The sequence below is a fragment of the Podarcis tiliguerta genome (assembly GCF_965153285.1).
Source record: "Podarcis tiliguerta genome assembly, chromosome: 11".
In the NCBI taxonomy this organism is placed as follows: domain Eukaryota; kingdom Metazoa; phylum Chordata; class Lepidosauria; order Squamata; family Lacertidae; genus Podarcis; species Podarcis tiliguerta.
The window spans coordinates 3,404,307-3,430,678 of NC_139544.1; the positions used below are offsets into that span (position 1 = coordinate 3,404,307).

At 43.9% G+C, this 26,372-nt stretch overlaps 2 protein-coding genes across 2 annotated transcripts in view; one reads left to right on the forward strand and one right to left on the reverse strand.

Moving 5' to 3' along the window:
• LOC310660290 (proprotein convertase subtilisin/kexin type 5-like) overlaps positions 1 to 7,213 on the forward strand; it is a gene marked incomplete at its 5' end in the record, with an annotated part of 48,912 nt that extends 41,699 nt beyond the window's left edge. Inside the window, 7 exons of the mRNA XM_083404614.1 lie at positions 397 to 624; positions 1,161 to 1,391; positions 1,885 to 2,062; positions 2,587 to 2,804; positions 4,224 to 4,324; positions 5,688 to 5,874; positions 6,546 to 7,213. Coding sequence (XP_083260740.1) covers positions 397 to 624; positions 1,161 to 1,391; positions 1,885 to 2,062; positions 2,587 to 2,804; positions 4,224 to 4,324; positions 5,688 to 5,874; positions 6,546 to 6,958 — 1,556 coding nt within the window. The 3' untranslated portion in view covers positions 6,959 to 7,213. The remainder of the gene's footprint in view (positions 1 to 396; positions 625 to 1,160; positions 1,392 to 1,884; positions 2,063 to 2,586; positions 2,805 to 4,223; positions 4,325 to 5,687; positions 5,875 to 6,545) is intronic.
• Positions 7,214 to 16,155: 8,942 nt separating this feature from the next.
• On the reverse strand, positions 16,156 to 23,868 carry RFK (riboflavin kinase). The gene is made up of 4 exons (XM_083404561.1): positions 23,499 to 23,868; positions 20,988 to 21,139; positions 20,085 to 20,187; positions 16,156 to 18,796 (listed from the first exon to the last, which is right to left on the reverse strand). The coding sequence occupies exons 1-4, from the start codon at positions 23,578 to 23,580 to the stop codon at positions 18,663 to 18,665; spliced, it is 471 nt and encodes a 156-aa protein (XP_083260687.1). The 5' UTR covers positions 23,581 to 23,868; the 3' UTR covers positions 16,156 to 18,662.
• Between the last annotated feature and the right edge of the window lie 2,504 nt (positions 23,869 to 26,372).

The window sequence follows — 26,372 nt, forward strand, 5'->3', positions numbered from 1 at the left end:
ATCTCCCTGGACAGCTATTCCTAGCTAGCATACCTATGTGGGGTCCACCCAAGAACCAAGCGGCTTGTGTAAATTTGGTGCCTCACATCAATACTGCAAAGACTTTTACAAAAACATGCAGATATGACTAGAGTTTTGGATCATGCCACTCTAATATAGTCTGAAAGGAAATGGCTGTATTCTGATTAGGGAGGGGTGAGCCTGTCGACTTAAGCGGCAAATAGCAAGAAGAGAAGAGCTCTTGTTGAGACATAGCTGTGGCAATGATTTTTAGTTTCGTTGCAGCCAGCAAAACATAGAACAGAGGAAGGGGAGAGTTCATAGCACATTCAAGAGCACACTGTCCTATTTTGTATTCTTTTGCATATCCTGATATATTCTCCTCTTTCTCCAAAGTGTGCATTCCACCATTTCACCTGCACAACGGGAATTGTTTACGTTCTTGCCCACCTGACTTCTTTGCTGACTCCAACCGCTGTTTCCCCTGCCATAAAGACTGCAAAAAATGTGATGGACCAGATTCCAATGACTGCACTGATTGTTCCTTTTATCTATACAATGGTGAATGTTTTTCAAATTGTCCAGATGGCACTTATAATGAAGAAGAGACTGACATCTGTAAAGGTATGTTTTTCAATTCAGAGGCAGAGGTCAGAAGTCATTTTGATCAGTAATTCCCTGCCAGAAGACATTGATGTTCCACTGGTATGGATGCAACAAATTAACTAATTAAAGGCTTATTTGTTGTCATCGTCCGTCCCCCCACACACATGCGCATACACTTCTTATAGGCAAGTTTACCCCAGAGGTGGGGATTGCTTGACTTATGGACCCCCGGTGGTGTCCAATTTGGTCCCTAAAGCAATTTCCCCCAAAACCACAACCACCTATCAATCAGTTGGTGTCAATTCTGTGTTGGCTGTGGGTGCCTGTTCTTAGTACAGTGCCCACCCAGTGCAGTGGGAATAAATGTAACGTGATCCCTGGTACAGCATGCATTCTATGAAAAAGACAGATATGGAAGCAGAATCAGTTGCAATAGAGGCATAGGTAAAGCTAGAGATTGACAGTTAACTGTATAACTAGACTAAAAGGAGCCAGGTAGCCATCTGGGACTTGTAAGAGCCTTGAACAAATAGTTGTGATTCTTCACATTTCAGACTGTGACAGGACATGTCAGACCTGTTCTTCTTCCACTGGCTGCCTTACCTGTGCAGAAGGTCTGTTGATGACTACTTCAGGCCTGTGTGAGATGCCCCAAGGCTGTTCCAGCACTGAGTTCTATGATGGATATACCAAAGCATGCAGGCCTTGTCACAGGAAGTGTTTGGAATGTACAGGCCCTGCTGAAGATCAGTGTTTCAGCTGTCCCCAAGATCTGCTTCTTCTCAGTAAGCATTGCCCTTTTCCCAAGGTTGTATCCTTTGTCATCTTCTGTTTCTTTGTCTTCTGTATTTAAGTTCTTCTGTGAATGACTCAAATCACTTAAACACAAAAGTAAGCAACTTGCACAGAGCTGTCTAATCAATTCAAGGAGACTGGGAAACATGCAAAGTGGGCAGGTGCTCTGGATCAGATCATGAGAGTCTCAAACCTTCTGCTAATAGGAATCTTCCAGTAGATTTTATCTAGGGAACTGACTTTTCCAAACCAGTTACTCCTTGCACCTTAACACCAGCTTGCCACTGACATTCATGTGATAGTGCCTGGCAACTCCGCCATAGGATTTCCATAATCTTTTTCTGAGTTACAAGCGAAAATGAGAAAAAAATGGTTTTTGTAAGACTCTTTCAGTATCCCCGAGCTTAGCTGAGTTGATGTTTCTTATTGCAGTGCAAAAAGGGAATGCTGCCTGTCTGTAATTTGGTGCTGTTCTCTCTGCAGATGGAACCTGTGTTGAAGTCTGTCCAGATGGATATTATATGGACAGGGATGAAGGCCAATGCTACACTTGTCACAGGACTTGTGAGACCTGCCATGGGAAGCACAGCAGACAGTGCCTGTCCTGCCCACCAGGCTGGTACAAGCAAGAAAAGGGATGTGTATCAATTTGTACAACTGGGTAAGACATTAGGTCTCAAGTTAAAAAGCTCTATTGGATAGGAGCTATGCTAAACTGTAACATAATTCCCTTAGAATTGAGGAGTGTAGCCTGAGGATGTCCTGGCATACTGAATCTAGATGATCGTTCATGTTCCTATCAACTAACACCCAAGAGGAAAGGGGAAGATATTTTTACCAATATTTACTAATATTGTAACTCCCCGAAAAGTAGGTTCAGTTTATAAGTTGGAACTCTTTCAGAACTGCTGGCTGTAGCATAACAGTGAATGCCAAGATAGTGAGACTAAATTTATGAGCCATCCTTGCCAAAATGATCAAGGTGCATAGCAATAATACCAAACACACACTCCCTTTTTCTTTTGCGAGATTCCCCTTTCACTCATTTTCATGTTAGAACTTCATGGCTATTACAAAGCACAAACACCCAGCATCTGTTAACAATTCAGATTTTCACAATGCAAAGAGAATCAAGAGACATTAGCCTTCTCTAGAATCCTTGTGTGCTTTGTTTGTCTGTTTCAGGTACTATGCAGACAATTCTACTGGCTCTTGTGAGAGGTGTCACAAAAGTTGCAAGAACTGTATGGGACCAGAATCTACAGACTGCCTGTCCTGTGATAAAGATTTATTCCTGCTGCACTCCAAAAATGAATGTCACATTTCCTGTCCTGAAAATTACTATGCTGATCGTGTTGCAGGCAGCTGTGAGCGGTGCCATCCAACCTGCCGTACTTGCAGTGGTAAGATACCACACGATATGCTTCTGCATTCCCAAAGTCTTTTTCTTCTTTGCTGCCTTCACTGCCACTAGGTAGGCTCAATGATGAGCCCTCACCAGTGTTCTATTGCATTTAACTGGAGTTTTCTTCCCCTTGCATTTGATATGTCTCCCAGCTTGTTTCTGAAGTATACCAAACAGGCTCCACGAAGCAGGAGAGGGAGCTCAGGAATGATAGTGTCATCAGAGGTCAGATGGGGCTTCACCAGAAAATTCCCCAGAGCCATCTGGAAACCCATTGGATCCATCAGCTACCAAGGCTGGACCATCCTAGTAGGTCCCTAGTAGGTCCCCTGCCTCTGCATAGGGGGAAAGGTGCTGAAAGCCTAAATCTCAACAGAAAGTGATCTGACCACCACAAGGGACTGATATGAAGTTGCTCCACTTTCAGATCACCCTCTTCCTGCCTAGTTAAGAAAACAAGGGCAGAGTGTGGCCTGTCACATGGGCTGATGACATGTTGGGGCAGCCCGATGGTCATTGTGGCAACCATTAAGTCCTCAGCCACCCCAGGACCAGTTGCCTTGGCAATGTCGGCATGGAAGTTGAAGCACCCCAAAACTAGCAGTCTGGGGGTCCTCAACACTGCCTCTGAGACCAGCTCTGTCAGCTCAGGCAGGGAGACTGCTGAGCAGTGAGATGAGTGGTAAAGCAGCAGAATCACTAATGTATCCTGATTGCCCAAAGTCAGGAACACACACACTAGATTCCCCTGCAAGTGGACAGAGAGCCTGGGGGGGGCGGCATTTCTACGGAGCACAGCAATTCCCCCTCCCTGGCCCTCAGGTCTGCCCTGATAATAGTACCCAGATAGGTACAGCTGGGTGAAACCAATTCCACCCTGCTCACCCACCCAGGTTTCAGTGATACAGGTCAGACTGGCCTCTTCACCCACAATCAGACCATGGATGAGGGAAGTCTTTCTCAGAGCAGCTGCAGACCCGAGGGCTGGCTGATAAGACAACCGCAATTCCCCAGGTGCAATTATGGAGGGGAAGGGGGGTGTCTGAAACTGATATTGTAATTGTTGAATTATTTACCTGAAGCCTAGACAAGATACCTCTAGAATGGTTTTTGTTTCAAAATCAGCTTAAGCTTTTAGGGATCAAACACTGCAACCTGCTTATTTTACTCTATTTACTTTGTTAATTAAATGATAAACCACTGGTCTTCAACTGGTGAGTCGGGACACACTACTGCGTTGCTGCCTGATCTAAGGAGCAGCACCAAGAGCAGCACCAACTTACAAAATAATAAGATGAAATGAGCTCCCAATATCTGCTTGGCCTAAAGGACTGCAAAGACTGAAGACTACTGAACTGCAAGTTGGGTGATTTTCTATTACTTACCCTTTTAAAGTGATTTTATTTGTTGTTTTAAGGGAAAGGACCACTCTTCTGCACATCCTGTGTATGGAGCTACCATTTCGCTGCTGGAATCTGCAACTCAGAATGCTTGCTAGGAGAATACAAAGCTTCAGAGGTACTTCATACACCAACCGACAAAGAAAAACAGTCACACACACACACCTTCATTGGCATTGTTACAGTAAACTAGTGATTCTGAAACATTTCACCAAGCGATCCATACATCAACTTCCCGTTCTCTCCTTGTTACAAATTATTACCAGCACCCATTGCGCTGTCCTATTTTTTCCTACTCGCTTATTCTCATATATGAAGCAACTAATGGAGGGGCAAGATTAGATTTAAGAACAGAGTACAATCCTGTAATACAGATAAAAGGACTTGCTGCATCAATGGTCCTTCTAGAAAATATCTAAGTATGACTTAGTTGGCTATCTACAACCCATTGTGAGAAGACCATGATTAAGGTAGACAGAAGCACAGCAAAGAGATCTTTGTGTCACTAACAAGCAGAACTTGCTGGCCAAATCTTTGCTTTAGCATGCTGAAACAAAATATCAGTTGACAGAGTATGAGACTCTTAATCTCAGGGTTAAGGGATCGAGCCCCATCTCGGGCAAAAAGATTCCTGCATCGCAGGGTTCCTTCCAGCTCTGTGATTCTGTGATAAGAAATAAGAACAGTTATCTCTAGCCTGATCCCATGGTCCAGCTTCCCAAGGTTATCAGTGGCCCTGATCCAGCTACACGCAACACATGCATGTAAATAAGCTTCTGCACAAGTACATACATACATACATACATAAATAATTTTATTTGTATGCTGCCTTGTCACAGTTCAAACCATGCTCAAAGCAGCTTACAACATGAAAAACACACATAACTACAATGTAACAAAAGTAGTAATAAACAATAAACAAAACATTAAAAAATACACAACCAAACTGAACAATTTCCACATAAATCACAAGTTCTAAAATAAAGATGCAAAAAACAGCAACAACAACCCCCACCCCAAAAAAGAACCCTAAACAACCCCGCAGCCCAAGTGTCTGTTCAGCAGCTTCACCTTTGTAGCTGGAGTCAGTCAGGGCTCTGCTCTTCCAAGCCAAATGAAAAAAGGTAGGAGCAGGTCTTGCAGGATGGCATTGCAAGGAATAAGGAACTGGATAAAGAACTGGACAAATAGGTAGAGTGTGCATGATTCCCTAGCCCATGCAACAGGCAGAACGACAAACATGCAGATTTTTTAAAGGTGAAATGTTTCTGATTGGCTATTCAATAGCTGCATTTAGTCCTCCCTGCTCCTTCTTCCTAGCTAAACAGCAGGATTCTGGCTTTTTAAAAAGGGCTATAGGAAAGCCACCTGGCCTGGTGCATGTACGCTTTTTGTTTGGGACCAGACAGTTTCATATTGTATGGTAGGTTTCACCTTACAGAGTCAAAGTCAAAGTTTCTTCCTGTGTTTCTGGCTTTAAGGAGCACCAAGCAAGATGTGAAAAATGTCATGACACTTGCATGCAGTGTAAGGGGCCTGGTCCCTTCAACTGTACAGAATGCCATCTTAACATGGAGATCTACCTGGATGAAAATCGTTGTTTGCCATGCTGTAAGAGTTCTGAACTTGTGCAAACTCAGGACTGCTGTGACTGCAGTAAAACGCAAGGTAATAATGAGCAGAAAGGGTTGATGGGAAATGTTTAATGGTCTTGTACACAGTAGCTTCTCCTCCTTCTCTTCCTTCCCACTCCCCCTCCTGTATCCAAGTCCTGTGAAGAATTGCAGTGTGAAATTAAATCAGCAGACTGCAGTGGTAAAATCCAGATTTACCACCTTAGAGGTGCATCTATTACATGCATTGGTCGTAACACAATATTCCTGTGCCCAGCTGGTTCTCTTTGTTAATGGATAAAGCTTTGTGTCACAGAGGATTAGCAGCAGACACTACAAATACACCTCAAAAATTCTTCAGGTGTTTTATCAATGGGAATTCACCTGCTGATTCTCTAGTGTCGTTTGTTCCTAACTGTGCAATCCCAACTATGCCTACACAAAATTAAGTCCTATTGAGTTAGGGATTACTCCCAAGCAAGCAGGGTTACGATTGTAACCAAAACTAGTATTGGCAGTGGTGGCCTTGTGTGAGTGTGAAGAGAGAAATTCATGTTTATATCTTTGTGTGCATGAACAAATCAGTTGTTAGTGATGAATTCAAAACTGGATGGAAAAGGTTCTTCATCCTTATCCTAAAATTTGTTTCCACTTTTAAAAACACGTGTGCATGCATGTGTGCTTGTGTGTATATATGTGTATATATATGAAGGCTTTGTTTTTCAGATGAATGTATATTACGCATCGCTAACTTGCCAGAGGAAGTGAAAGGCAAAGCTGCAGCTTTGGTTGCTGCCGTACTCATTTTGTTGCTCCTTGCCATTGGAGCTCCTGTTTTCATATGGAGAAGATCACGGGCCAAGCCCAAGCCAGTAAAGCAAGGTGGATATGAAAAGCTGGGAGATAATGCAAAGGCACTTGCCTCTCTCAAAAGCAACCACTACCAGGGCACCAGTTATTATGAAGATCAAGTGATTGAATACAAGGACCGGGATGAAGATGAAGATGACGACGACGACGATGATATTGTTTATATGGGCCAAGATGGCACAGTCTATCGCAAATTTAAATATGGACTTCTAGAAGATGATGAAGTAGATGAACTGGAGTATGATGATGAAAGTTACTCCTTTAGATAACCTTTAGTTAAATTATGTGTCACTTTGTCTTTCCTGCACACTCAGAATCTCACTTGAATGGTACAGACAGCCATTTACAATAGATATATTTGCAACCATTGTATGTGAGTGTGGGTGGATGTGGAATACTTACTGTTCTGAAGGAGGAGATGGCATTCAGCTTATCAAGTAATTATGTGTATACTATCCTAAATTAGCACCTTGGTAAATGGCTGTCTATATCCACACAGAATTTTTTCAAATATAGTTTGAATATAATATAATTGCTTCCTCCTGTTCTCTTATTATTATATTACCGGTATAGTGTCCCTAGGGCTCATGATACATCTGTAGTATACAAAACACCTGAGCTAAATGTCCAACTTATAGTCCTCTTTAATTAAGAAGACCACCACTCTAAGCATGGAACAAAATGACATAGTGTCTTCTTAATTTGACATATCTTTATTCACTTCACTGTTAGTCTACTTATTTTGTGTGACACAATGCTAAAAAGAGTTGGAATGGGTTACAAGGGCTCAGAGCTCCATATGCAACTGGCAGACTGGCAGCCCCATTCACACACAATGGGATTTCACATAAAGAACCCTGGCAGCAGAATCCCGGGTCAAAGGCTTCCATGTGCTCAAAAGTCTTCCTTCCCTTCTCTGCCTATGTGCCCCATTGTCCCCTGAAATTCCCGGTCGTGCTCGGGAGAATACCCAGAACAGTGGGGAAGGAGGAATCACTCCATCTGGCAAGCTGATATGCTTCTGCAGATGGGACATTCAACATAGCACAACATTGAATTCCATCCAATAAATATGCATGCTCCAATGCAATACAGTGGTACCTCGGGTTACATACGCTTCAGGTTACAGACACTTCAGGTTACAGACTCTGCTAACCCAGAAATAGTACCTCGGGTGAAGAACTTTGCTTCAGGGTGAGAACACAAATCGTGCTCCGGGGGTGCAGCGGGAGGCCCCATTAGCTAAAGTGGTGCTTCAGGTTAAGAACAGTTTCAGGTTAAGAACAGACCTCCAGAACGAATTAAGTACTTAACCCGAGGTACCACTGTATAAGGTTCAGCTTCCCCACCCATAGCCTGTGTTCTTTGTTTTCACTGTTTTGTTGGGAATATTGGGGTTTAGATTAGATAATGCGTTGCTCTTATCTTATGCAGCCCCTACATAACCGTGGCCGTGACTTGATATGGCGTGACCAACAGACATGACAGGAACACCCATTCCTCTCCTTCCTGCTGCTTCCTGGGCCCTCCAATCTGCTCCAGGAGTGGGACATTCTGGGATCAACCCCCAACCCTCCGGGGCAGTCTGGAGGAGAGGAGGGAAGCCTTGTCACTCTATGGCTCTATCTTTTGGGTTGTTCCACATGAGGCAAAAGTCACCCCATTCATCCAGCTATGATACAAATGTAAAGGAAACAGGTCAGGCAAAAGTTCCAATTCATACATGCATGTTCCTAATTTGATGGCTGGTGTCACTAATCTGCAGCACAGACAGAGCTTTCAGGTCACTTCCTTCTATTTCACTTTTAATTGAGATGAAGTAGAATACATTCATCTGGGAGTCATCAAGCAATTACACACAAGTATGTTAATCATGCCATTAGCCCCAAATATCTTGCCAATCTGTTAAATTATGTACTGTTATTAAGAGAGATGTATTTATATTTAAATAGTTAACCATACTGGAATGGGCTTTCATGATATTACTTGCTGCGGTGGATTATAGTTTGCACTGAAATTCATTTTGTGATGGATTTATCTCTCACTAGTCTCCATTTTCAGGGTATATTGCCACCAAATTTATTAGCTCTCTCGGCTTTTTAATGTTTCCTAGTCTGCATTAAAGTGCATTTCTCATGGAAGTCGCTGCAAATACCATTCTGTGTAAATGTTCATTTTTATTTATTAAATTTGTATAATGTCCATCTGTAGATCTCTGGGTGGTTCACAACATAAAAATACAAGATAAAAACACAAAATAGATAATAAATACAAAGACAAAATAAAAACACAAACCACAAACACATTTAAAAGGGCATCAGCGTACCCTCCAACATTTCTCTGATGAAAATAGGGACATCCCATTCCATAAAGATAAACTTACCATTTATACCCCACACATCTTACTAGGTTGCCCCAGCCACTCTGGGCAGCTTCCAACAGGATTGCCTTCAAATGGCTCGGGGTCAGATAACCCCATACCCTCCAATATTTCTCCAATGAAAATAGAGACATCGTAAGAAAAAGTGGGACATTCTGGGATCAAATGAGAAATCGGATGGCTTCTTTAAATCAGGGACACCCCTGGAAAGTAGGGACTCTTAGAGAGTCTGCATCAGGTGTCAATCAGCCAAAGGCCTGGCTGAAGAGGAACATTTTCGCCTGGCACCTGAAGGTATAAGAGTTTGGATTTGATATCCCGCTTTATCACTCCCCTAAGGAGTCTCAAAGCGGCTAACATTCTCCTTTCCCTTCCTCCCCCACAACAAACACTCTGTGAGGTGAGGGGGGCTGAGAGACTTCAGAGAAGTGTGACTAGCCCAAGATCACCCAGCAGCTGCATGTGGAGGAGCAGGGAAGCGAACCCGGTTCACCAGATTACGCGTCTACTGCTCCTAACCACTACACCACACGGGTACATAATGTAGGCACCAGCCAAATCTCCCCGGGGAGAGCATTCCACAAATGGGGCACTGCAGAAAAGGCCTGTTCTTGTGTTGCTCCCCTCTGGGCGTCTTGTGGAGGAGGCACACAAAGAAGTGCCTCTGTTGATGATTGCAGGGTCCAGGTAGGTTCATGTGGGAAGAGGCAGCCTTTGAGGTATTGTGGTCCTGAGCCATTTAAGACTTTATAAATCAAAAGCAGCACTTGGAATTGGGCCTGGGAACTAACTGGTAGCCAGTGCAGTTGGGACAGGATTGGCATTATATGCTCAACCTATCTTGCCCCTGTGATCAACCTGGCTGCCAAATTCTGCACCAGTTGAAGTTTCCAAAGCATCTTCAAAGACAGCCCTACATATAATGTGTTGAAATAACCTAACCTGGAGGTTTCTGCCCATGTCCGCCACAAATGGAACAAAGCTAACGTTACAATAAATCTAATTCTTTTTGCATAACTCTTGAAACACTCTGATATTGGAAATTATGTATTTGTTAGTTTCCCAGGCTACAGACTGGCACATTTCATCTGGGGAGAAACCCTATAAATTCGACAAAAATTACTGTCTTTTGGTTCCTTAAAAGATTGTGCAGAGCTGGTTGTTTTTTAATGGCACTTACCGGTAAATGCAAGGAAGTTAATCGTTCCACTTCTCTTATTAATTGTATGGCTCATGATGATAGGAAGAGGAGTGCCTAACATTGCACCAAAACATAAATTAAATGAATGGAATGCAAAAATGAAACAGTATCATTAAGGAATGCAAGATTTGTTCACTTGTAATTCAAACACTAAACCTGTCATGCCTATGACAGCAGATAAAAAAAATATTTATACAGAAGTATGCTGATTAGATTGTATTGTAAGCATTACACAGTTCAACTAAAAACATTTGTGTATTATACTAAACTGGGGGGAAGAAAAAGAACCCATATTTACAATTTATTTTGCAGAAGGATGCAGTCTTGCAGGGCAGAGAGATTACTTGAGTCCCTCACTCAGTATCAGAATTGTCTTTTTATTTCTTAATCAAAACAATGCTTATTATGAGACATTTTGATATCAATACAAGATGCCTAGAGTACAGAATACATAGAATCATAGAATCAGAGTTGGAAGAGACCACAAGGGCCATCGAGTCCAACCCCCTGCCAAGCAGGAACCACCATCAGAGCACTCCTGACATATGGTTGTCAAGCCTCTGCTTAAAGACCTCCAAAGAAGGAGACTCCACCACACTCCTTGGCAGCAAATTCCACTGTCGAACAGCTCTAACTGTCAGGAAGTTCTTGACTATGGGATTGGATCCAGACTTTGTATTCAGAAGAAATCCTCAATTGCCCTGCTGACAATTTCATTTTCCAGAAGGTGAAAGAAACAAGAAGATCATCTATCTTAGACCTGGTTCTCATCAACACGGAGGAACTGACTGTCAAAGTGGAAGTGTTGGGAACCTTGGGAGGAAGTTACCATGTCCTTCTGCATTTCATGATACAGAGGAAAGGGAAAGCCAAGTGTAGTCAGACAGGGACTCTGGGAGGCCAATTTCTAAAAGCTTAACGAGCTACTGGGGGAGATCCCATGGCCAGAAATACTCTGGGAGAAGGGAGTCCAAGATGGATGGGAGTCTCTTAAAGGTGAAATATTGAAGACCCAAATACCAACAAGAAAAGAGGGGGGGGGGCATCTAAGGAAGCGGGTGTAGTTGCATATGGAGCTTACAGATGAGCTAAGATTTAAGAAATGGAAGAAAGGGGAAATCACAAAGGAGTATACACAAGTAGCCAACAGTTGTAGGGTGAAAGTCAGGCAGGCTAAAGTTCAGAATGAGCTCAGGCTTACAAGACAGGTTAAAAATAGTTTTAAAAGGCTTATTCAGCTATCTTCAAAGCAAGAGGAAGAGCAAACAAGTGGTAGGTCCATTGTGTGGAGACAATGGCTATTTGGTGACAAAGAGAAGGTTGAACTACTCAACACCTACTTTGCCTCTGGTCTTCACCCAAAAGGAAAGTCATGCCCAACCTGGTGATAACAGGATAAATGATGTAGAGGAACCTGCAGCCCAAGAAAGGAAGAGAGGAGGTAAGCAAACACCTGCCTACTTTAAACAGGAGGAGATATAATAGCCATCTTCCAATATCTCAAGGGCTGTCACATGGAAGAGGCAGCAAGTCTCTTTTCACCTGCTCTGGAGGGTAGGACTTGAACCAGTGGCTTCAAGTGACAAGCATTTTACTCATGTTTGGAGACACGGTCAGAGTACAGCAGTCCCATCTTGGCTGCCTCTGTTTTGCGTGTGTGACAGGAGTAGCAGCCACCTGGAGAGCTTGTTCTCCAGGTGTGCAGTGTGTGGAAAGTCATGAAGTGCAAGTAGTGGCTGGGGGGGGGGAGAGAATAGGTGTGGGGTGGGCTTGTGGGCACGCCTGTGTCTCCACCCCTTCTTTTTATCCCCTCCACCTTTGTGTGTGCATGCATCTGAGTCTGTGATCTTCTGCCTTGTGCTCACTCTGACATTATCGCGCTTCATAGTCAGAATTGTGTTTCAATTCCCAAAGTGCCTACCCTAATGAAATGTGCTGCATATGCCTATGAAATGAGTCTTTAAAAAAAAATGAATGCCTCACATATTAAATGACAGTTTTCAATAGCAGATACTGCAGTTCCAGCATATTTTGTAAGTAAGGAAATATTAGTAAAAACAGGCATACACCGGTACTTCCTTTGACAGATGGAATTGTTTAAAAAGGTGGCACGAGGACCAAGCATACAAACAACTTATGTAATACTAGCAAAAAGACAACCTTTGGAGAACAAGAGACTTATGCCAATTCTTCCCAACATACTTTTTGGGTACTGAGAAAACCGTCGTTTTATTAACAAAGTTCTTGAGTAATCCAATTGAAGTCGCTGCAAACATGTGTATGACTAGTTAGCAACATTTTTATAGGTTGCTGCGCTTATTCATGACAGGATATGTAGTTTGAACTTTTAGCTAGTAGTTGTATCTTTAAGATAAATTGAACCTTTAAAGAATTCCAACAGTTCAGACTGCTGTAAACAGTAAATTAATCTGATGGCATTGAAATATTTGATATTGGATTGCCTCATTACACACACAGCTCTGCCAGAAAGCTGCCACTGGAATTATTTTTCTATGAAAGCTTGCAAATGTCCATGTTTTATGTCATCCAGAAAGTTGGACAAGATACTCTGATACCTTTAATGTGTTACTTGCACATTTATTTTGTAGATAATGCAAGCATAAAAACTGCTGCCTATTTTTGTTTAATGTTGGGAAGGTAGTGACCAATCAGTGTTACTTGGTGAATCTCCTTGGTGGGGGAGGGAATGACCTAATTTATTGCCCACATTTTTCCCTGAAGAGTTCACAGAATACTCTGAAGTTTAGGTAAGAATGGAAGCTCTTCTTAAATCATTAAGCATTAGTTATTAAATGCATGAAGGAGTTGGTGGGATTGCATGGGGCCAGCTCCATTCCCTTGACAATGGGCACACTGGCAGCATCTTCTAGCTACAATGCATGTTGGCTTTCTTCATGGTACCAGAGGCCCAGGCCACCAGAATTCCTGTTCCCATGAAGGAAGCATTTCATGCTCCCCCTTGCGAGGTTGGGTCTGGCTCTACATGGTCTCACTGCTCCTGGCTCCCCACCAATGTACTTGGCACCCAAAAGTAGCCTCTGCATAGATGTGATAGGTCTATACTTCAATATGCAGCTATGAGAGAAAGCGTAAACATTCTTGCATACTTACCCAGGCATAGGCTTTGCATTTTTCTTTCTTTTTAAAAGGGCAATTATTAGTCTCCACGATTAAAGGCAACAAGTAGAGTAGGAGAAAGGCTTTAGTGCCCTTTTAGCTAATAGGTATTTCTGTTCATATCACATGCTTTTAAATAAATAGATAACATCTGGACCACAGCCTTGTGGCTAATACTTGTTAGACTCTCCTGTGTGAGTGCCTGAGGGCCCTGCTCTTGCCACTTACCATCTGGCCTGGGGCGGGGCCTGAAGCCTCAAAAGGACTGCTGTGCTCTGCTGCCCAGGAGGACTTCCCTGTGTGAGTGCCTGAGGGCCCTGCTCCTTCCTGCCACTTACCACCTGGCCCAGGGTGGGACCTCACAAGGACGGTTGTTGCCACTGATGCTGCTACTGCCCAGGAGGACCTGGAGTTCTTTTTAATATGTTTTAAAATTTTCCTTTCCCTTTAGATTTTTTATATATGGGGGTGGGATGGATGTTTGGGTGGGAATTTGTTAGATTTTGATGAATTTGTAATTTTTGCATTTTTATTTGTATTGTTTTATTGTTTTAGGCTGCGAAAGAATAACATTAATTGCCATCAATGGAGGCTACTATGACGCTTGGGACTGCTAACGTGGAGGGGCGAGGGAGGTATGGCGGTGGGGGCAGATGTTATAGGCGAAGGGGATCAAGATATGGATATGCTCATACCCCTTCCAATCTGCGCCTCATCCCGAGGGACGAGGGTAGGGTGAGTAAGGATTACTCACCTCCGTCACTGGTGCTGTGCAATGCCAGGTCTATAGGCAACAAAACCGCCACCCTGCGAGATTTCTTTACCTCGCAGGGGGTCAACCTGGCTTGTGTGACGGAGACCTGGGTGCGCGAAGGGGCAACAGTTACCTTACGAGAGATGGCGCCCCCGGGTTTCTCCATCCTCCACCAGTTGTGGACTGTGGGCCGGGGGGGGGGTCGAGGCGGATCGGGGCTGCTGATTCTTCTAGATCTGTCAGCAGCTTTCGACATGGTCGATCACGAACTCCTGCACCACCGCCTTGCCGACGTGGGGATCCAGGGCACAGTCCTTCAATGGCTGCGCTCGTTTCTCTCTGGTCGGGGACAGAGGGTCGCGCTTGGGGGGAAATTGTCATCGCGCCACTCCTTGGTGTGTGGAGTACCTCAGGGTGCAATACTCTCCCTGATGCTTTTCAACATCTTTATGCGCCCCCTCGCCCAGCTTGTCCAGAGTTTTGGGCTGGGTTGCCATCAGTATGCCGATGACACCCAACTCTATCTGTTGATGGATGGCCATCCTGACTCGGCCCCAGTCACACTGACCAGATGTTTGGAAGCTGTGGCTGGATGGTTACGGGGGAGCCAGTTGAAGCTAAATCCTTCGAAGACAGAGGTCCTGTGGCTGGGACGGGACGATATGGGATGGGATGGGGGCAACTCCCATCTCTTGCGGGGGCGCAATTAGTGCCAGCACCGTCCGTTTAGAGTTTGGGTGTAATCTTTGACACCTCCCTTTCCATGGAGGCGCAGATTGCAGCTATAACAAAGGCGGCATTTTTCCATCTCCGCCAAGCTAAGCAGTTGGCTCCTTACCTCTCTCACCCTGACCTAGCCACTGTGATCCACGCGACGGTCACCTCCAGACTGGATTATTGTAACTCGCTCTACGTGGGGCTGCCCTTGAGACTGACCTAGAAACTCCAGCGGGTGCAGAATGCTGCAACGAGACTCCTTACAGGGTCTTTGCTGCGAGATCACATTCACCCGGTGCTATACCAGCTGCACTGGCTCCCTATACGGCCTAGGACCCTCGTACCTACGGGACCGCCTCTCCTGGTATGCCCCACAGAGAAACTTACGGTCCTCAAATAAAAACATCTTGAAGGTCCCAGGCCACAGAGAAGTTAGGCTGGCCTCAACTAGAGCCAGGGCTTTTTTGGCTGTGGCTCCGATCTGGTGGAACACTCTGTCACAAGAGACTAGGGCCCTGCGGGACTTGACATCTTTCCGCAGGGCCTGCAAGACAGAGCTGTTCCACCAGCCTGACTCCCTCCCTCAGCAATCTTTGCGGAGCTCTGGCCCAATGGTTGTCAGTGGCTTGATTTGAATTAATTTTATAATGAATGATTTTAGAGTGTTGTTTGTGCTGTACTTTTGTACTGTTTTATTGTTGTTAGCCGCCCTGAGCCCGGCTTCGGCTGGGGAGAGCGGGATATAAATAAAATTTATTATTTATTATTATTGTTAGCGAAGGATGAAGTGGAGCATACTTTTTAATCAGTTTTGTAAATATTTGACAGAATCTGTAGTCCCAAAGCAAATAATCTCTCATTGCTCAATTAAAGCAGATCAGGAGCAGTACACAATTCACACATAATAGCATAAAATATTCACAATAAACATTGCCATAAATTGTGCAGTAAACAATACCATATGTTCTGTGTATGAGACACCACCATGTATAAGACAACCCGTTTTTTTGAACCCAAAATTAAGAAATTGGGCCAGAGCCTGAGCCAAGACTGCCCACACCAGAGCCTGAACCCCTGTGCATTCACCATCTGTGTATAAGACAACCCCCAATTTTTGACCAAAAATATTTAGCAAAAAACATGGTCTTATACATGGAAAAATATGGCAGTTAGTGCAAACTGCTACCCCAATGTAATGCATGTGAAGTGCCAGATGTAGACAAACTAGGCATGTTATTCTGTATCCTTTGTACATCAAGTATGACAAACTGAATAGTTACATATACACATTTTCCATACTTTTATTTGTTGAAATGAGTAGAAAAATAAAACCCTTAATAAAATTACAGTGGTAAATTTAAAATGAATCATCTTAAATACAGGTATATAAAAAGATAGAATTCAATAAATGATTTCATACACTCATGTATTTTTATCTGGACTGAACAATGAACATTTTTCTTGTTCATACTTTATAGTGCAGTTTTTCACAAAATTAAAGTACTCTGTGACTACATTCTCTTCATTCAAAGTCAAATGCTCAAGATTCATAAACCCTTCCAGAAGGCACTCATTTCTAAAGACAACACAAATGGTAAACAATCATAGGTAGCAACATTATCAAGACCTCAGACCGTTAAGCTTATGTTATCACCTCCGTCAGACAGTATGCTTACTTCCAACTGCTAACATTAAATTATTGTGGGGTAAGCTTCCACAAACCTATTTTCCAGAAGCAATAGCTCAGCTTGGCATGGCATCTCCTTTCCCTCTCCTGAGCCAGAGAGGGGACTTTTCCATGTGGCACTACAGAACTCTGTAGTAGGAAGAAGCACTTTTTCTGGCTCTAAGTCCACCTAATTTTGTGCTGCTCAACCCTGAAGTTGGAAGAAGCAGAAACATGTTGCTACAGGCCTGCTAATTGCATGCTAGAACATACACATTACCTGGCACACAGAGAACTTGGAAGTCAGTGGAAACCCAAATCATAAATATCTAATGTATTAAAAATGAGGAAAGCCTAATTGTTTGGACATGGGCGGCGGCGGGGGAGAATAGTGGACATGTTACTAAAAACTATCTTAGTATTCAACTAACTTTTACTCAGGATAGATGGACTGCAACTTAATGGACCCAAGTTAGTTATACCCATTCATTTCAATGGGTGTACTTTGTGTAAAAGTTAGTTGAATAAAACCAGAATATTTAAACTTAACTACATCATTCAGATACGGATATAGGAACATTTCAACAATGACAAAAGGAGACTAGAGGTTTCTTTGCAAATCAACACAATGGGAAAATTCTGAAATATACAAGCACTTTTCCCACAAAAAAGATGCAACAAACACATAGGAGGCAAACAAGATCACAATGACAAGCCCTGCATTTATTTCCAACCTGTGTGCATGTGAACTCTGGAAAAAGTATGATCTTCAAATGCACATTCAGTTTGCATACTCATTTGTAGGTCTTCAACACAGATTCATAGCAGGACTTCCCACTGCAATTTCACTGCCCACAAACATGTTTACACATTTAACCATGTGAAAACTGCTGTGTATTTAGCTCCCTACAATTATAGCACATTATTCTTAAATTAGGCTCTTTCTGGGACTGCGCAAATGCCCAAAAGTTTACATTCCAACACATTTTTTCTAAGCAGTCTAACATTTCATTGTTGGACTTTGGTCATGTTTAACATAAAAGGCTTCAAAAAATTAGAAGTATACTATGTGTACTTCTAAAAGAAGGTTTAACATAGAATCAGAATTAGACACAATTCTGATATCAATTAGGTTTCTGCAAAAGTTGAAAGTTGCTTAGGGCCAATCCCCCTTGCTTTCCACCCTAGGTATATCACTAACGTTGTAGGCAAGTCATAAATCAAAGCTATACCATATTTAATCCACAACCAGGCAATGTAGCTAATGAATGCTTATGCACAGACATTTCACCAAGAGGCAACTGCTAAATTTATATAGCAGCAACGCAAGCCCCATACATCTTCTAAGTAAGCTAAATTCATCACTGAAATCTCCATTTATTTTAGAATCCATTTTGTAAAAGTTACGTTGTGCATAGATATGGTGAGACAAAGACTGAAATGTGTTTTTAATCATTCTACAATAAAGAAAAGAATATTTGCTATTTAAAAGTTTCTGATTTATCTGGTTTCAAATGCTTCTCTGGAAACCCGGGTCGTTGCACCCTATTTGAGAATCAAGTACAGTAGACAAACTCTATTATAAGTATATAAAAATGCTGTTTTGAAGTCTCATTAAAATCAATGGCACAACATAAATCCTGAAATGTGACTAGTGTTCCTCTGGGTGCCACCCATTTTTAATTATGTACCAAATAAAAACCAAGTATCCAAAAGAGAAGTCTACTTTACCATTGTATTTCTCTCACTACAAGAGCGTCTGGCATGATTGCTCTGACCTTTAAAACCAGAAAAGGATGCTCATGTAAAGATTAGCTAACCATCATTAGAAACATTTACAAATTACCAGTCAACATTAAGAAACTGTTTCTGAGCCTTGGATGACCTAGTGATAGTAACAGTGTGTACACATTGCCCGGGGTATGGCGAAACCTTTTTCCTAACTTGCCATTATAATATGTAGACTGATAAAAGTTACTTTTGCCTAACTATTTTAATTCAATACCAATATAAGCAGAACTCTTAAACCACAGGAATACTGGTTACAGATTTTTTTCTCTAAAGGACAGCCACTAAAATTAGTGCAATATACAGTGAAAATTAAGGAGTGGCATCACTCAATGACCATTAGCTATGTTGGTAACAGTAGTAGTGTGGAAGAAGTTGTCTTCTTTTAATTTCTGGTGTTCTGGCAAGTCTAGTTTTTTCTTAGCTTCTTCAATGTCATCTTGAATAGCTGCTATTAGTGCATCTGTATAAAATGAAAAGAAGTTGATACCATTTCACAGACTAATTCTGAATAAAAGATTCAGTAAACATTCTTAAAAGCCTTCTTCAAAAGTATCAAAGGTACTTTATCACAGATAAGGGGCAGACTCAATACTGGTTCAGACACAGCAAGCAAACCAGTTTGGCATTACAGTGGTACCTCTGGATGCGAACGGGATCCGTTCTGGAGCCCTGTTCGCATCATGAGCAGAACGCAACCCGCGCCTGCGCGTCGCAATTCGCCGTGTCTGCGTGTGACGTCATTCTGAGCATCTGCGCATGTGGCGAAACCCAGAAGTAGCCCGTTCTGTTACTTCCGGCTCGCCGCGGGACACAACCTGAAAAGATTCAACCTGAAGCAAACGTAATAAGAGGTATGACTGTACATGGACAAGCATCAGACTCGTCACAGTGTTCCTCTTGCACAGCAAACCAGCTGCCATTACATCCATATTGGACGAGCCAGTGTCTCAAGGAACATAATGCAGCTTCCTAAGCTAAGCAGATCTGGTCTTTGCCTTGATGACGACCATCCAATAACCTTAGTACATCTCCTAGGTTTGACTGAATTCAGACAAAATATAAAGAAAAAAAACCCAAACTGTAAACTGCAACTGACTCAATGTTTTAAAGTATGGTTTGCACAATCTGCAGTTTGCAAAAGAGAAAGGCATGATTTGGTATTACATTTCTCTGTTTTGTGCCAAATTGAGATCTACCAGTCTGGTACTGCAAATGTAAGTTTATATTCTGTTCCCACCTATCCTCCAATAAATGTACACCATATTGAGAGTAAATACATTTCCTATTAAGACGGTTGCATTTATATAACCCTGTGTTATAAAATGCACTGGCAGTACACAGGGAGAACATACAAGGACATACAAACAATACACAACTGTATTCTGGAAATGTCTAGTTAGCTGGAAAAAAGGGGGGAACATCTATCTTGATATAGGAAACTCCAAAATACAGTTTTTCCATCTCACTCAAAAAAGAAGCTACTAAATAATAATAGTTAATGTCTGGGCAGCTTGACAAAGGGATATCTAGCTTGTTACAGGTGTCATTACCATGAGAGGATGTATTGAGAAGGAAAAAGAGAACAAGAGTGGCAGGCAAAGACAACATTGGGGCTGCCCCTCACCTTGGGTCCCTCAGCAGAAAGTTAGTATATAAGTACAGTAAATAATTAAAGTAAATAAATAATGAATAAATAAATACTGCTATAGCTACACTGACAGTGGTTACAAAAGGTACTTAGGACTTACCTAAAGAACTGAAGTTTTTTTCTGGTCTTATGTATCCAACAATAATTATGCTAAGTATTTCTCCATAGAAGTCTCCTGCGAAGGTGTGAATGATGTGTGTTTCCTGGAACAACAGTTTCGTAATTTAATATATAGGCTTGATTGAGAATTTAGCAATCCTAATGGCCAGATACTACATACTATAGAAGGCAGAGTACAGTTTTCACACTATACTGCAGTTTACACTTTCAAAACAAAAAACCCCTTTCTAGGTGCTACGCATGAAACAATACAGTGCAATAGAGGCAGAAGACCTTTAAAGTTGCTAGTCCTTTGCATATGTTCCTGTTGCACTTTCACACAACAGTTTACTGCCACTAACTTTCCATTTTATTTCTACCTATCCTTCTAATATATTAGCCTTTCACATGAAATCAGTTTGAAATAGCAACTGTGTATCTCCTTCAGTTCAGTGAGCACTTCCTCATGAGCTTACACAGCTTCCAGCCAAACTAGTTCTGATGAAGCACGTAACAGAATGTGTAAGTGCAGGCATACACCTGGGTTCTTGGAGAATTTAAAAGTAACTACCATTGATCTCTGTGCATTCTGTCACAGCCAATACATGTATCCCAATTTCAGCTTAAAGTGTTAAATATCAGTATTTTATCTGTCATCAAGGATCAGAAATAGGAAATGTATTTCCTATAAAGCAGAAGGGGACTCTCCCCCCATGCTATTATAATTATAATTATTATTATTATTATTATTATTATTGAAAACTCCTTAATTGTGAGCTTAGCAGCATGCAGACCTTAATGCTTTCAGATCAGCTCTGACATTATCAAGGAATATTCTCAGGAACTGTTCCAACTGAAAGTACATTGGTTTTCTCATAAGCTAGATAAAATATCATGTTCTTACCACTGATTTTTTAACATTCTTGTAATATGGATTCCAGCCTATGCTCGCAACCATTTTATGCACATCTCCATTTCCAACACAAGCCCAGCCATAGTATATGCCAGTAGAGATATCAGATGGGAAGCTATCAACCACTTCCTCAGAAAAGTTAGCTGAAAAATATAAATGAAACAATTACATTAAACAAACAATTACATTAAAACGTTTCATAAACGATAGGAAAAGGACGATGCCCCAGGTCAGTTCAGTTAACTTGGTATTCCTATTTAGATGGTACATGATTAGAATCCAGATCAAGGTTGGGCTCTGATTGTCCTAGTTTTAGCCAGTGTTTTAGGTCACCAAGAAAGATGGAATTTAAATCAACTCTTTATCAAGTCATGGTTTGCGAAATAATTGTGTATAGTAATTGGTTGCTAGAAAAAAAAAACCACAACGGCTATACTGTTATACTGCACAACACAATAATCCAAAAACCTCTAGTACTTCTATTTCTTTAGAGATGCAAAAATTTTCTCTGTACATCTGCAAAACCACTAAGCAAGCTAACTTATTTTAAGACAAGGGCCACAATCCTCCACAAAATTTTCAAGTCTGTGGGTTAAGACCTGACAGTCAACTTGGTGCAGAATGGTTAGTGCATCAAATTAAACTAGGAGAACTTTAGTCCCATGGAGTTCAGTGAGTGACCACAAGACACTCGCTGGTGCTCAGCCCGGCCTACCTGTGAGAATAAAATGAGGAGGGTAGGAATAATGTACACCAATCCTACTTTTACACTGATGGAAGGGAGAGATGCACTGGAATAGCAACTGCCACATCTGACTTTTCACCGTGGACAGGGTGGAGGTTGAGGCAGCTTTTAATTTATCCTCTCATTTCCTGTCTGCAATGAGAGTGAATTAGCTATGCCAAGTCTAGGACTGGTGCCCGTACGTGAGATGTATCTGGGAAATGAAGGGACAAAGGATGTGGCATTTCCATGGTATTCTCAGCACACCCCATTTCCCCTACTCTACTAGCCAGCAATACTTGCTGTGGGCAGTAGCATAGCTAGTGGGGCAGGGCACCCTAGGTGGCACTTACCTTGGGGTGGCATGCCAGAGCCCATGGTTCCAGACAGGTCCAGGCACCCCAGAGCCCGGTGCATCACTCCCCAAAGCACCGCAGCCCAGGGTTGGGCTTGCAGCACAAGGAGCTGCTGTGTCGCCCCCAGGCACCACAGGGTGGCCGAGAAGGACGCAACTGGCACATGTTGGCCCCGCAAGCCATGTGGGGTCTGCAGCACACCGCCCACAAAAGCAACAAGGGGCTGGCATCCGCCCACCACCTCCCTCCAGCAGGAGGGTGCCCCGCAGGAACACAGTGGCTCGGACTCTAGCCCTGTGCTGCTTTTGCCAGCACCTACACAGGGACATAAGGGACGCGGGTGGCGCTGTGGGTTAAAGCCTCAGCGCCTAGGGCTTGCCGATTGAAAGGTCGGCGGTTCGAATCCCCGCGGTGGGCTGCGCTCCCGTTGTTCGGTCCCAGCGCCTGCCAACCTAGCAGTTCAAAAGCACTCTCGGGTGCAAGTAGATAAATAGGGACCGCTTACTAGCGGGAAAGTAAACGGCGTTTCCGTGTGCGGCTCTGGCTCGCCAGAGCAGCGATGTCACGCTGGCCACATGACCCGGAAGTGTCTTCGGACAGCGCTGGCCCCTGGCCTCTTTGAGTGAGATGGGCACACAACCCTAGAGTCTGTCAAGACTGGCCCGTACGGGCAGGGGCACCTTTACCTTTACACAGGGACATAGTTCTGGCAGTGCAGCCCACCCTGGCTATGCCACTGGCTGCGGGAGGCCCAGCTGACTTCCCAAGGGGGCTTCCATCTCCAGTGGAGCAGCACCTGTTCTGTTTCCAGAGGTCACTCATCTGGCTTACAAAATCATGCAAAATGCAGTTGGCAACTGGTCGACAAAACGCTATTTCTCCGTAATATAAAAGTCCCTGCTGTTTGGATGATAAATATTAACTTCCCACAATTGCATCAGTTGAACATTAATGCTAAATTCCGTTTTAGATCAAATTACTGTATATACTGAAAGCAACAGCTACATTTATATCCCATTTTCCCTCTAAATCAGATTTTTCCAAAGCTATTGATCCACCAGCAGAGGGTGATTTTGTTATATTTATTTATCTACTTGGCTCTCTGCTGCCTCTTCTTCATTATTTTTGCTTCCGCATTCCGCATAACACGGCCCCGCATTCCTGCATAAGGAGCCGGTTTCGTTATCAGATTCTCTCTCCTTACAAAATCCCGGTTAAACAGGTCGCGGATGTTTTCCCGTTTGGCTTCAAGTCTGGGACACGCGGCATGCGGGTGGGGGGGGGACCCTGGGCATTCGGAAGTCTTTGAAGCAGAATCAGCGTTTGGTGGGCGGAATGAAACCGAAGCCCGCCGCCGGGAGGGAGGGAGGCCGGGCTCCCTGCTTCCCTCCGGGAAAGGCCCCGAGCGGGCGCCGCGCTCACCTGTGGGGATGCCCAGCTCCTTGGAGCCCCGGCCGAAGCCGCGCACCACCTCCCCGCGGCAGAAGTACGGCAGGCTCTTCATGGCCAGCCGAGAGAAGCCCCGCGCCGCCAAGGCGGAGGCCGGTCCGGCCCCGAGGCAGCGGCAGCAGGCGGGCGGGCGCTGCGCTCGGAAGACCTTCCGCAGCGAGGAGAGAGCCGGACGAGGCGCACGCGCAGCCCGCTCTGCCCAGAATGCGCGCGGCGGCCGGCGACCTCGGGCTGTGCCGGTGCGGAAGAGGCGGGGCCTCGCGCCGCGTCACAGGAGGCGGGGGCGGAACGCCGCTGGAAAGTTCCAGCTCCTGCGGCCAACCGCGCCTCGAGCCCGCCCCCTGGTGGGCGGAGCCACCGCTCTCCCCGCTCCGGTTCTGTGGGGAGGGAGGAGGAGCGACGGCGGAAGGGGCGCCTCTGCGCCTGCGCGTGGCCGGCCAGCGTCCAGAAGCCCCTCCGCGAGCAGCGCGCGAGGAATCCTGGGAGGAGAAGCTGCCTTGTGCGCCAGCGGGGCTCGCTTCGTCTGTATTCGAGGACGCGTGTCAGCCCGAGTAGTAATCGCGACCCCCTTCCGCCACAGCAAATGCTTATGTAGTAAAACTGCTTGGAAGGAGCGCTGGAACTGCCTTACTCCGACCCTCCGCTCTCGGCCCCAAAAGCCTAAGGCCCTCGAAGTGAACAGCGAGGCAGCATCACGAAAAGGGGGATAAGATTTCCAGAAGCCTCAAGGTTCCAGTCCAGGGTTTAGGGGGGGGCGGGGCAGGACGCCCTTCTGGCACCACCCTCTGTCTTACCCTCTTTTAAATTACTTGCCTTTGACCCCCAAGGGCTCGGGAAAATCTGTCAAAACCTTTCTACAAATTCTGTTAAGTATTTTTACTTCTTCCCTGACTTCACCCATGAGAACTCTCCATCAGGGAAGATGCAGGAAGCAGGCACAGGAAGAGCACTGCGGGGGTGGGCTAGAGGACCCTTGGGGTCCCTTCCAAGTCTACAATTCTGTGATTCCTTTTTGCAGAGTTTCTGATTATGGCAATAAGGCTCGGCCAAACCAAGACACCTTGACACCTGAGGAGAACAAAATTCTATCTCCTCCACCAGGGAAGGAGTGAGTGAAGATCTACCTAAAGACCAAGATCTACATGGGGATCTATTGCCCCTGTGAATCCTGCTGCCTGAGGCGGTCACCTCCCTTTGCCTCCTGGATGGGCTGGCCCTGAGAATGCTTTGACCATTTCTACTGTCTTAAGATCCCGTACCTCTCTATAAAGAGAGTGATTGCCCTCTTGCCTACTCTGCCTCACAGCTACACGCCTCAGCCACATGCTGTGTTTGGCATGTGCTCAGGTTTCCTGTCCACACAGTGGAGATGCTTGTTTTGTCAAGTGTGCAGGGTCACCTTCATGGGCAAGGCATGCGGACAATGTTGTTTTTGTTGGCTGGCTGCCATAGGTGTCACATGATCCAGTATGTGCTCTTGCATTAAAAAGTCTTGGCACACTGCTGGAAGCAAAACAGGTGGCACCAGGGATTTTCCTTGGCTGTGGTCTTTATTACTCATAAATAAGTGTCAAGTCATGCTTCCAAACTCTGATTTCAGCTTTACCTTTAATTGGTACAGAGCACTGATACTTTCACAGGTGGTGATTTCCTTTCACAGTGTAGGTCAAAGCAGCATCTGCTGAACTTCCCAACACAGAGATATTGAAGCTTTAAGATTTGTGGTGGGGTGGGGATGACCAACAAACAAACACTCTCACCCCACCAAAAGGAGAAAAAAACTGACAAAAAAGTAGGCAACAACCTCCCCCCTGCAAAAAATACAACAGCAGGATTAACAAGCTCAAAAACTCAATAATAATAAAGCGAGGAGGAGTATGGACTTTGGCAGGCTCCAAATAGGGTACCTGAGGGTGCTGTGGTCCCCACAGGTGCCAGACTGGGGCCCCCAGGGCTAGGCAGTTGATACAGAGGAAGGAGTCAATGCTTCACAGCTGAAATCATTAAAGATAGAAGCTAAGAAGATCTGCAAGGGTGAGAGGAAGACTCCAGTAGCAATACTATGGAAGAACTGCAGGCAATATACCTGCAGTTGGCTGTTAAACTTCAAAGATTGTGAACTCTAAATAGCCCGTGATTAACCTGGGTGAAGATTAAAAGGTTAATTGGCTAATGTTTGAAGGTAGGATCTACAGCAACTACAGAGTCACTTCTTTAAAATAACAGTAACATTAACATTGGTGAAGCAACATTGTTATATATCCAACCTGTAAATAAACCTATTATATTATAGTAACCTTTAATAAATTGTAATACATCTCACTTTCCAATCTTCATTTTCTAGTCTGTTCATCCCATGTCTATATCTAGCAAGAAAAGGCATTCAAAGCTATTATTTACTTAAAATGATGGCAGTAGGGACATTAACTGGGATAATGCTAGTACATACTTTTAATATACGGTGTATGTGGCAGAGACCCTATGTGTAATAATATAAGCATGGTAAGTGCACCCTTTGTGAAAGATTGGTGGCAGATGTGTGGGACTGTCAAGACTAGGTGGCCAGTACAGATTGGTGGGCAGTGCTGGGATTGTAAAAACAACCAGTCCACAGTCAGGTTTGTGAGTACTTTGAATCTGAATTCTGGTCAGCAACTATTTGCACAGGAGAAGGAGGAGGGAATGCTCACCCCAATTTTGCTAGTTCAAATATAGGTTAGGAGAATCAGCATGGAAGGCAAAACCAGTGTTATGTCAACATAATGACTTTAATTCTAAAACTCCACAACAGAAAATACAAATTCCTATTGTTTTCTGCTGCAATAGACTAACCTTTCTTAAGGTTCT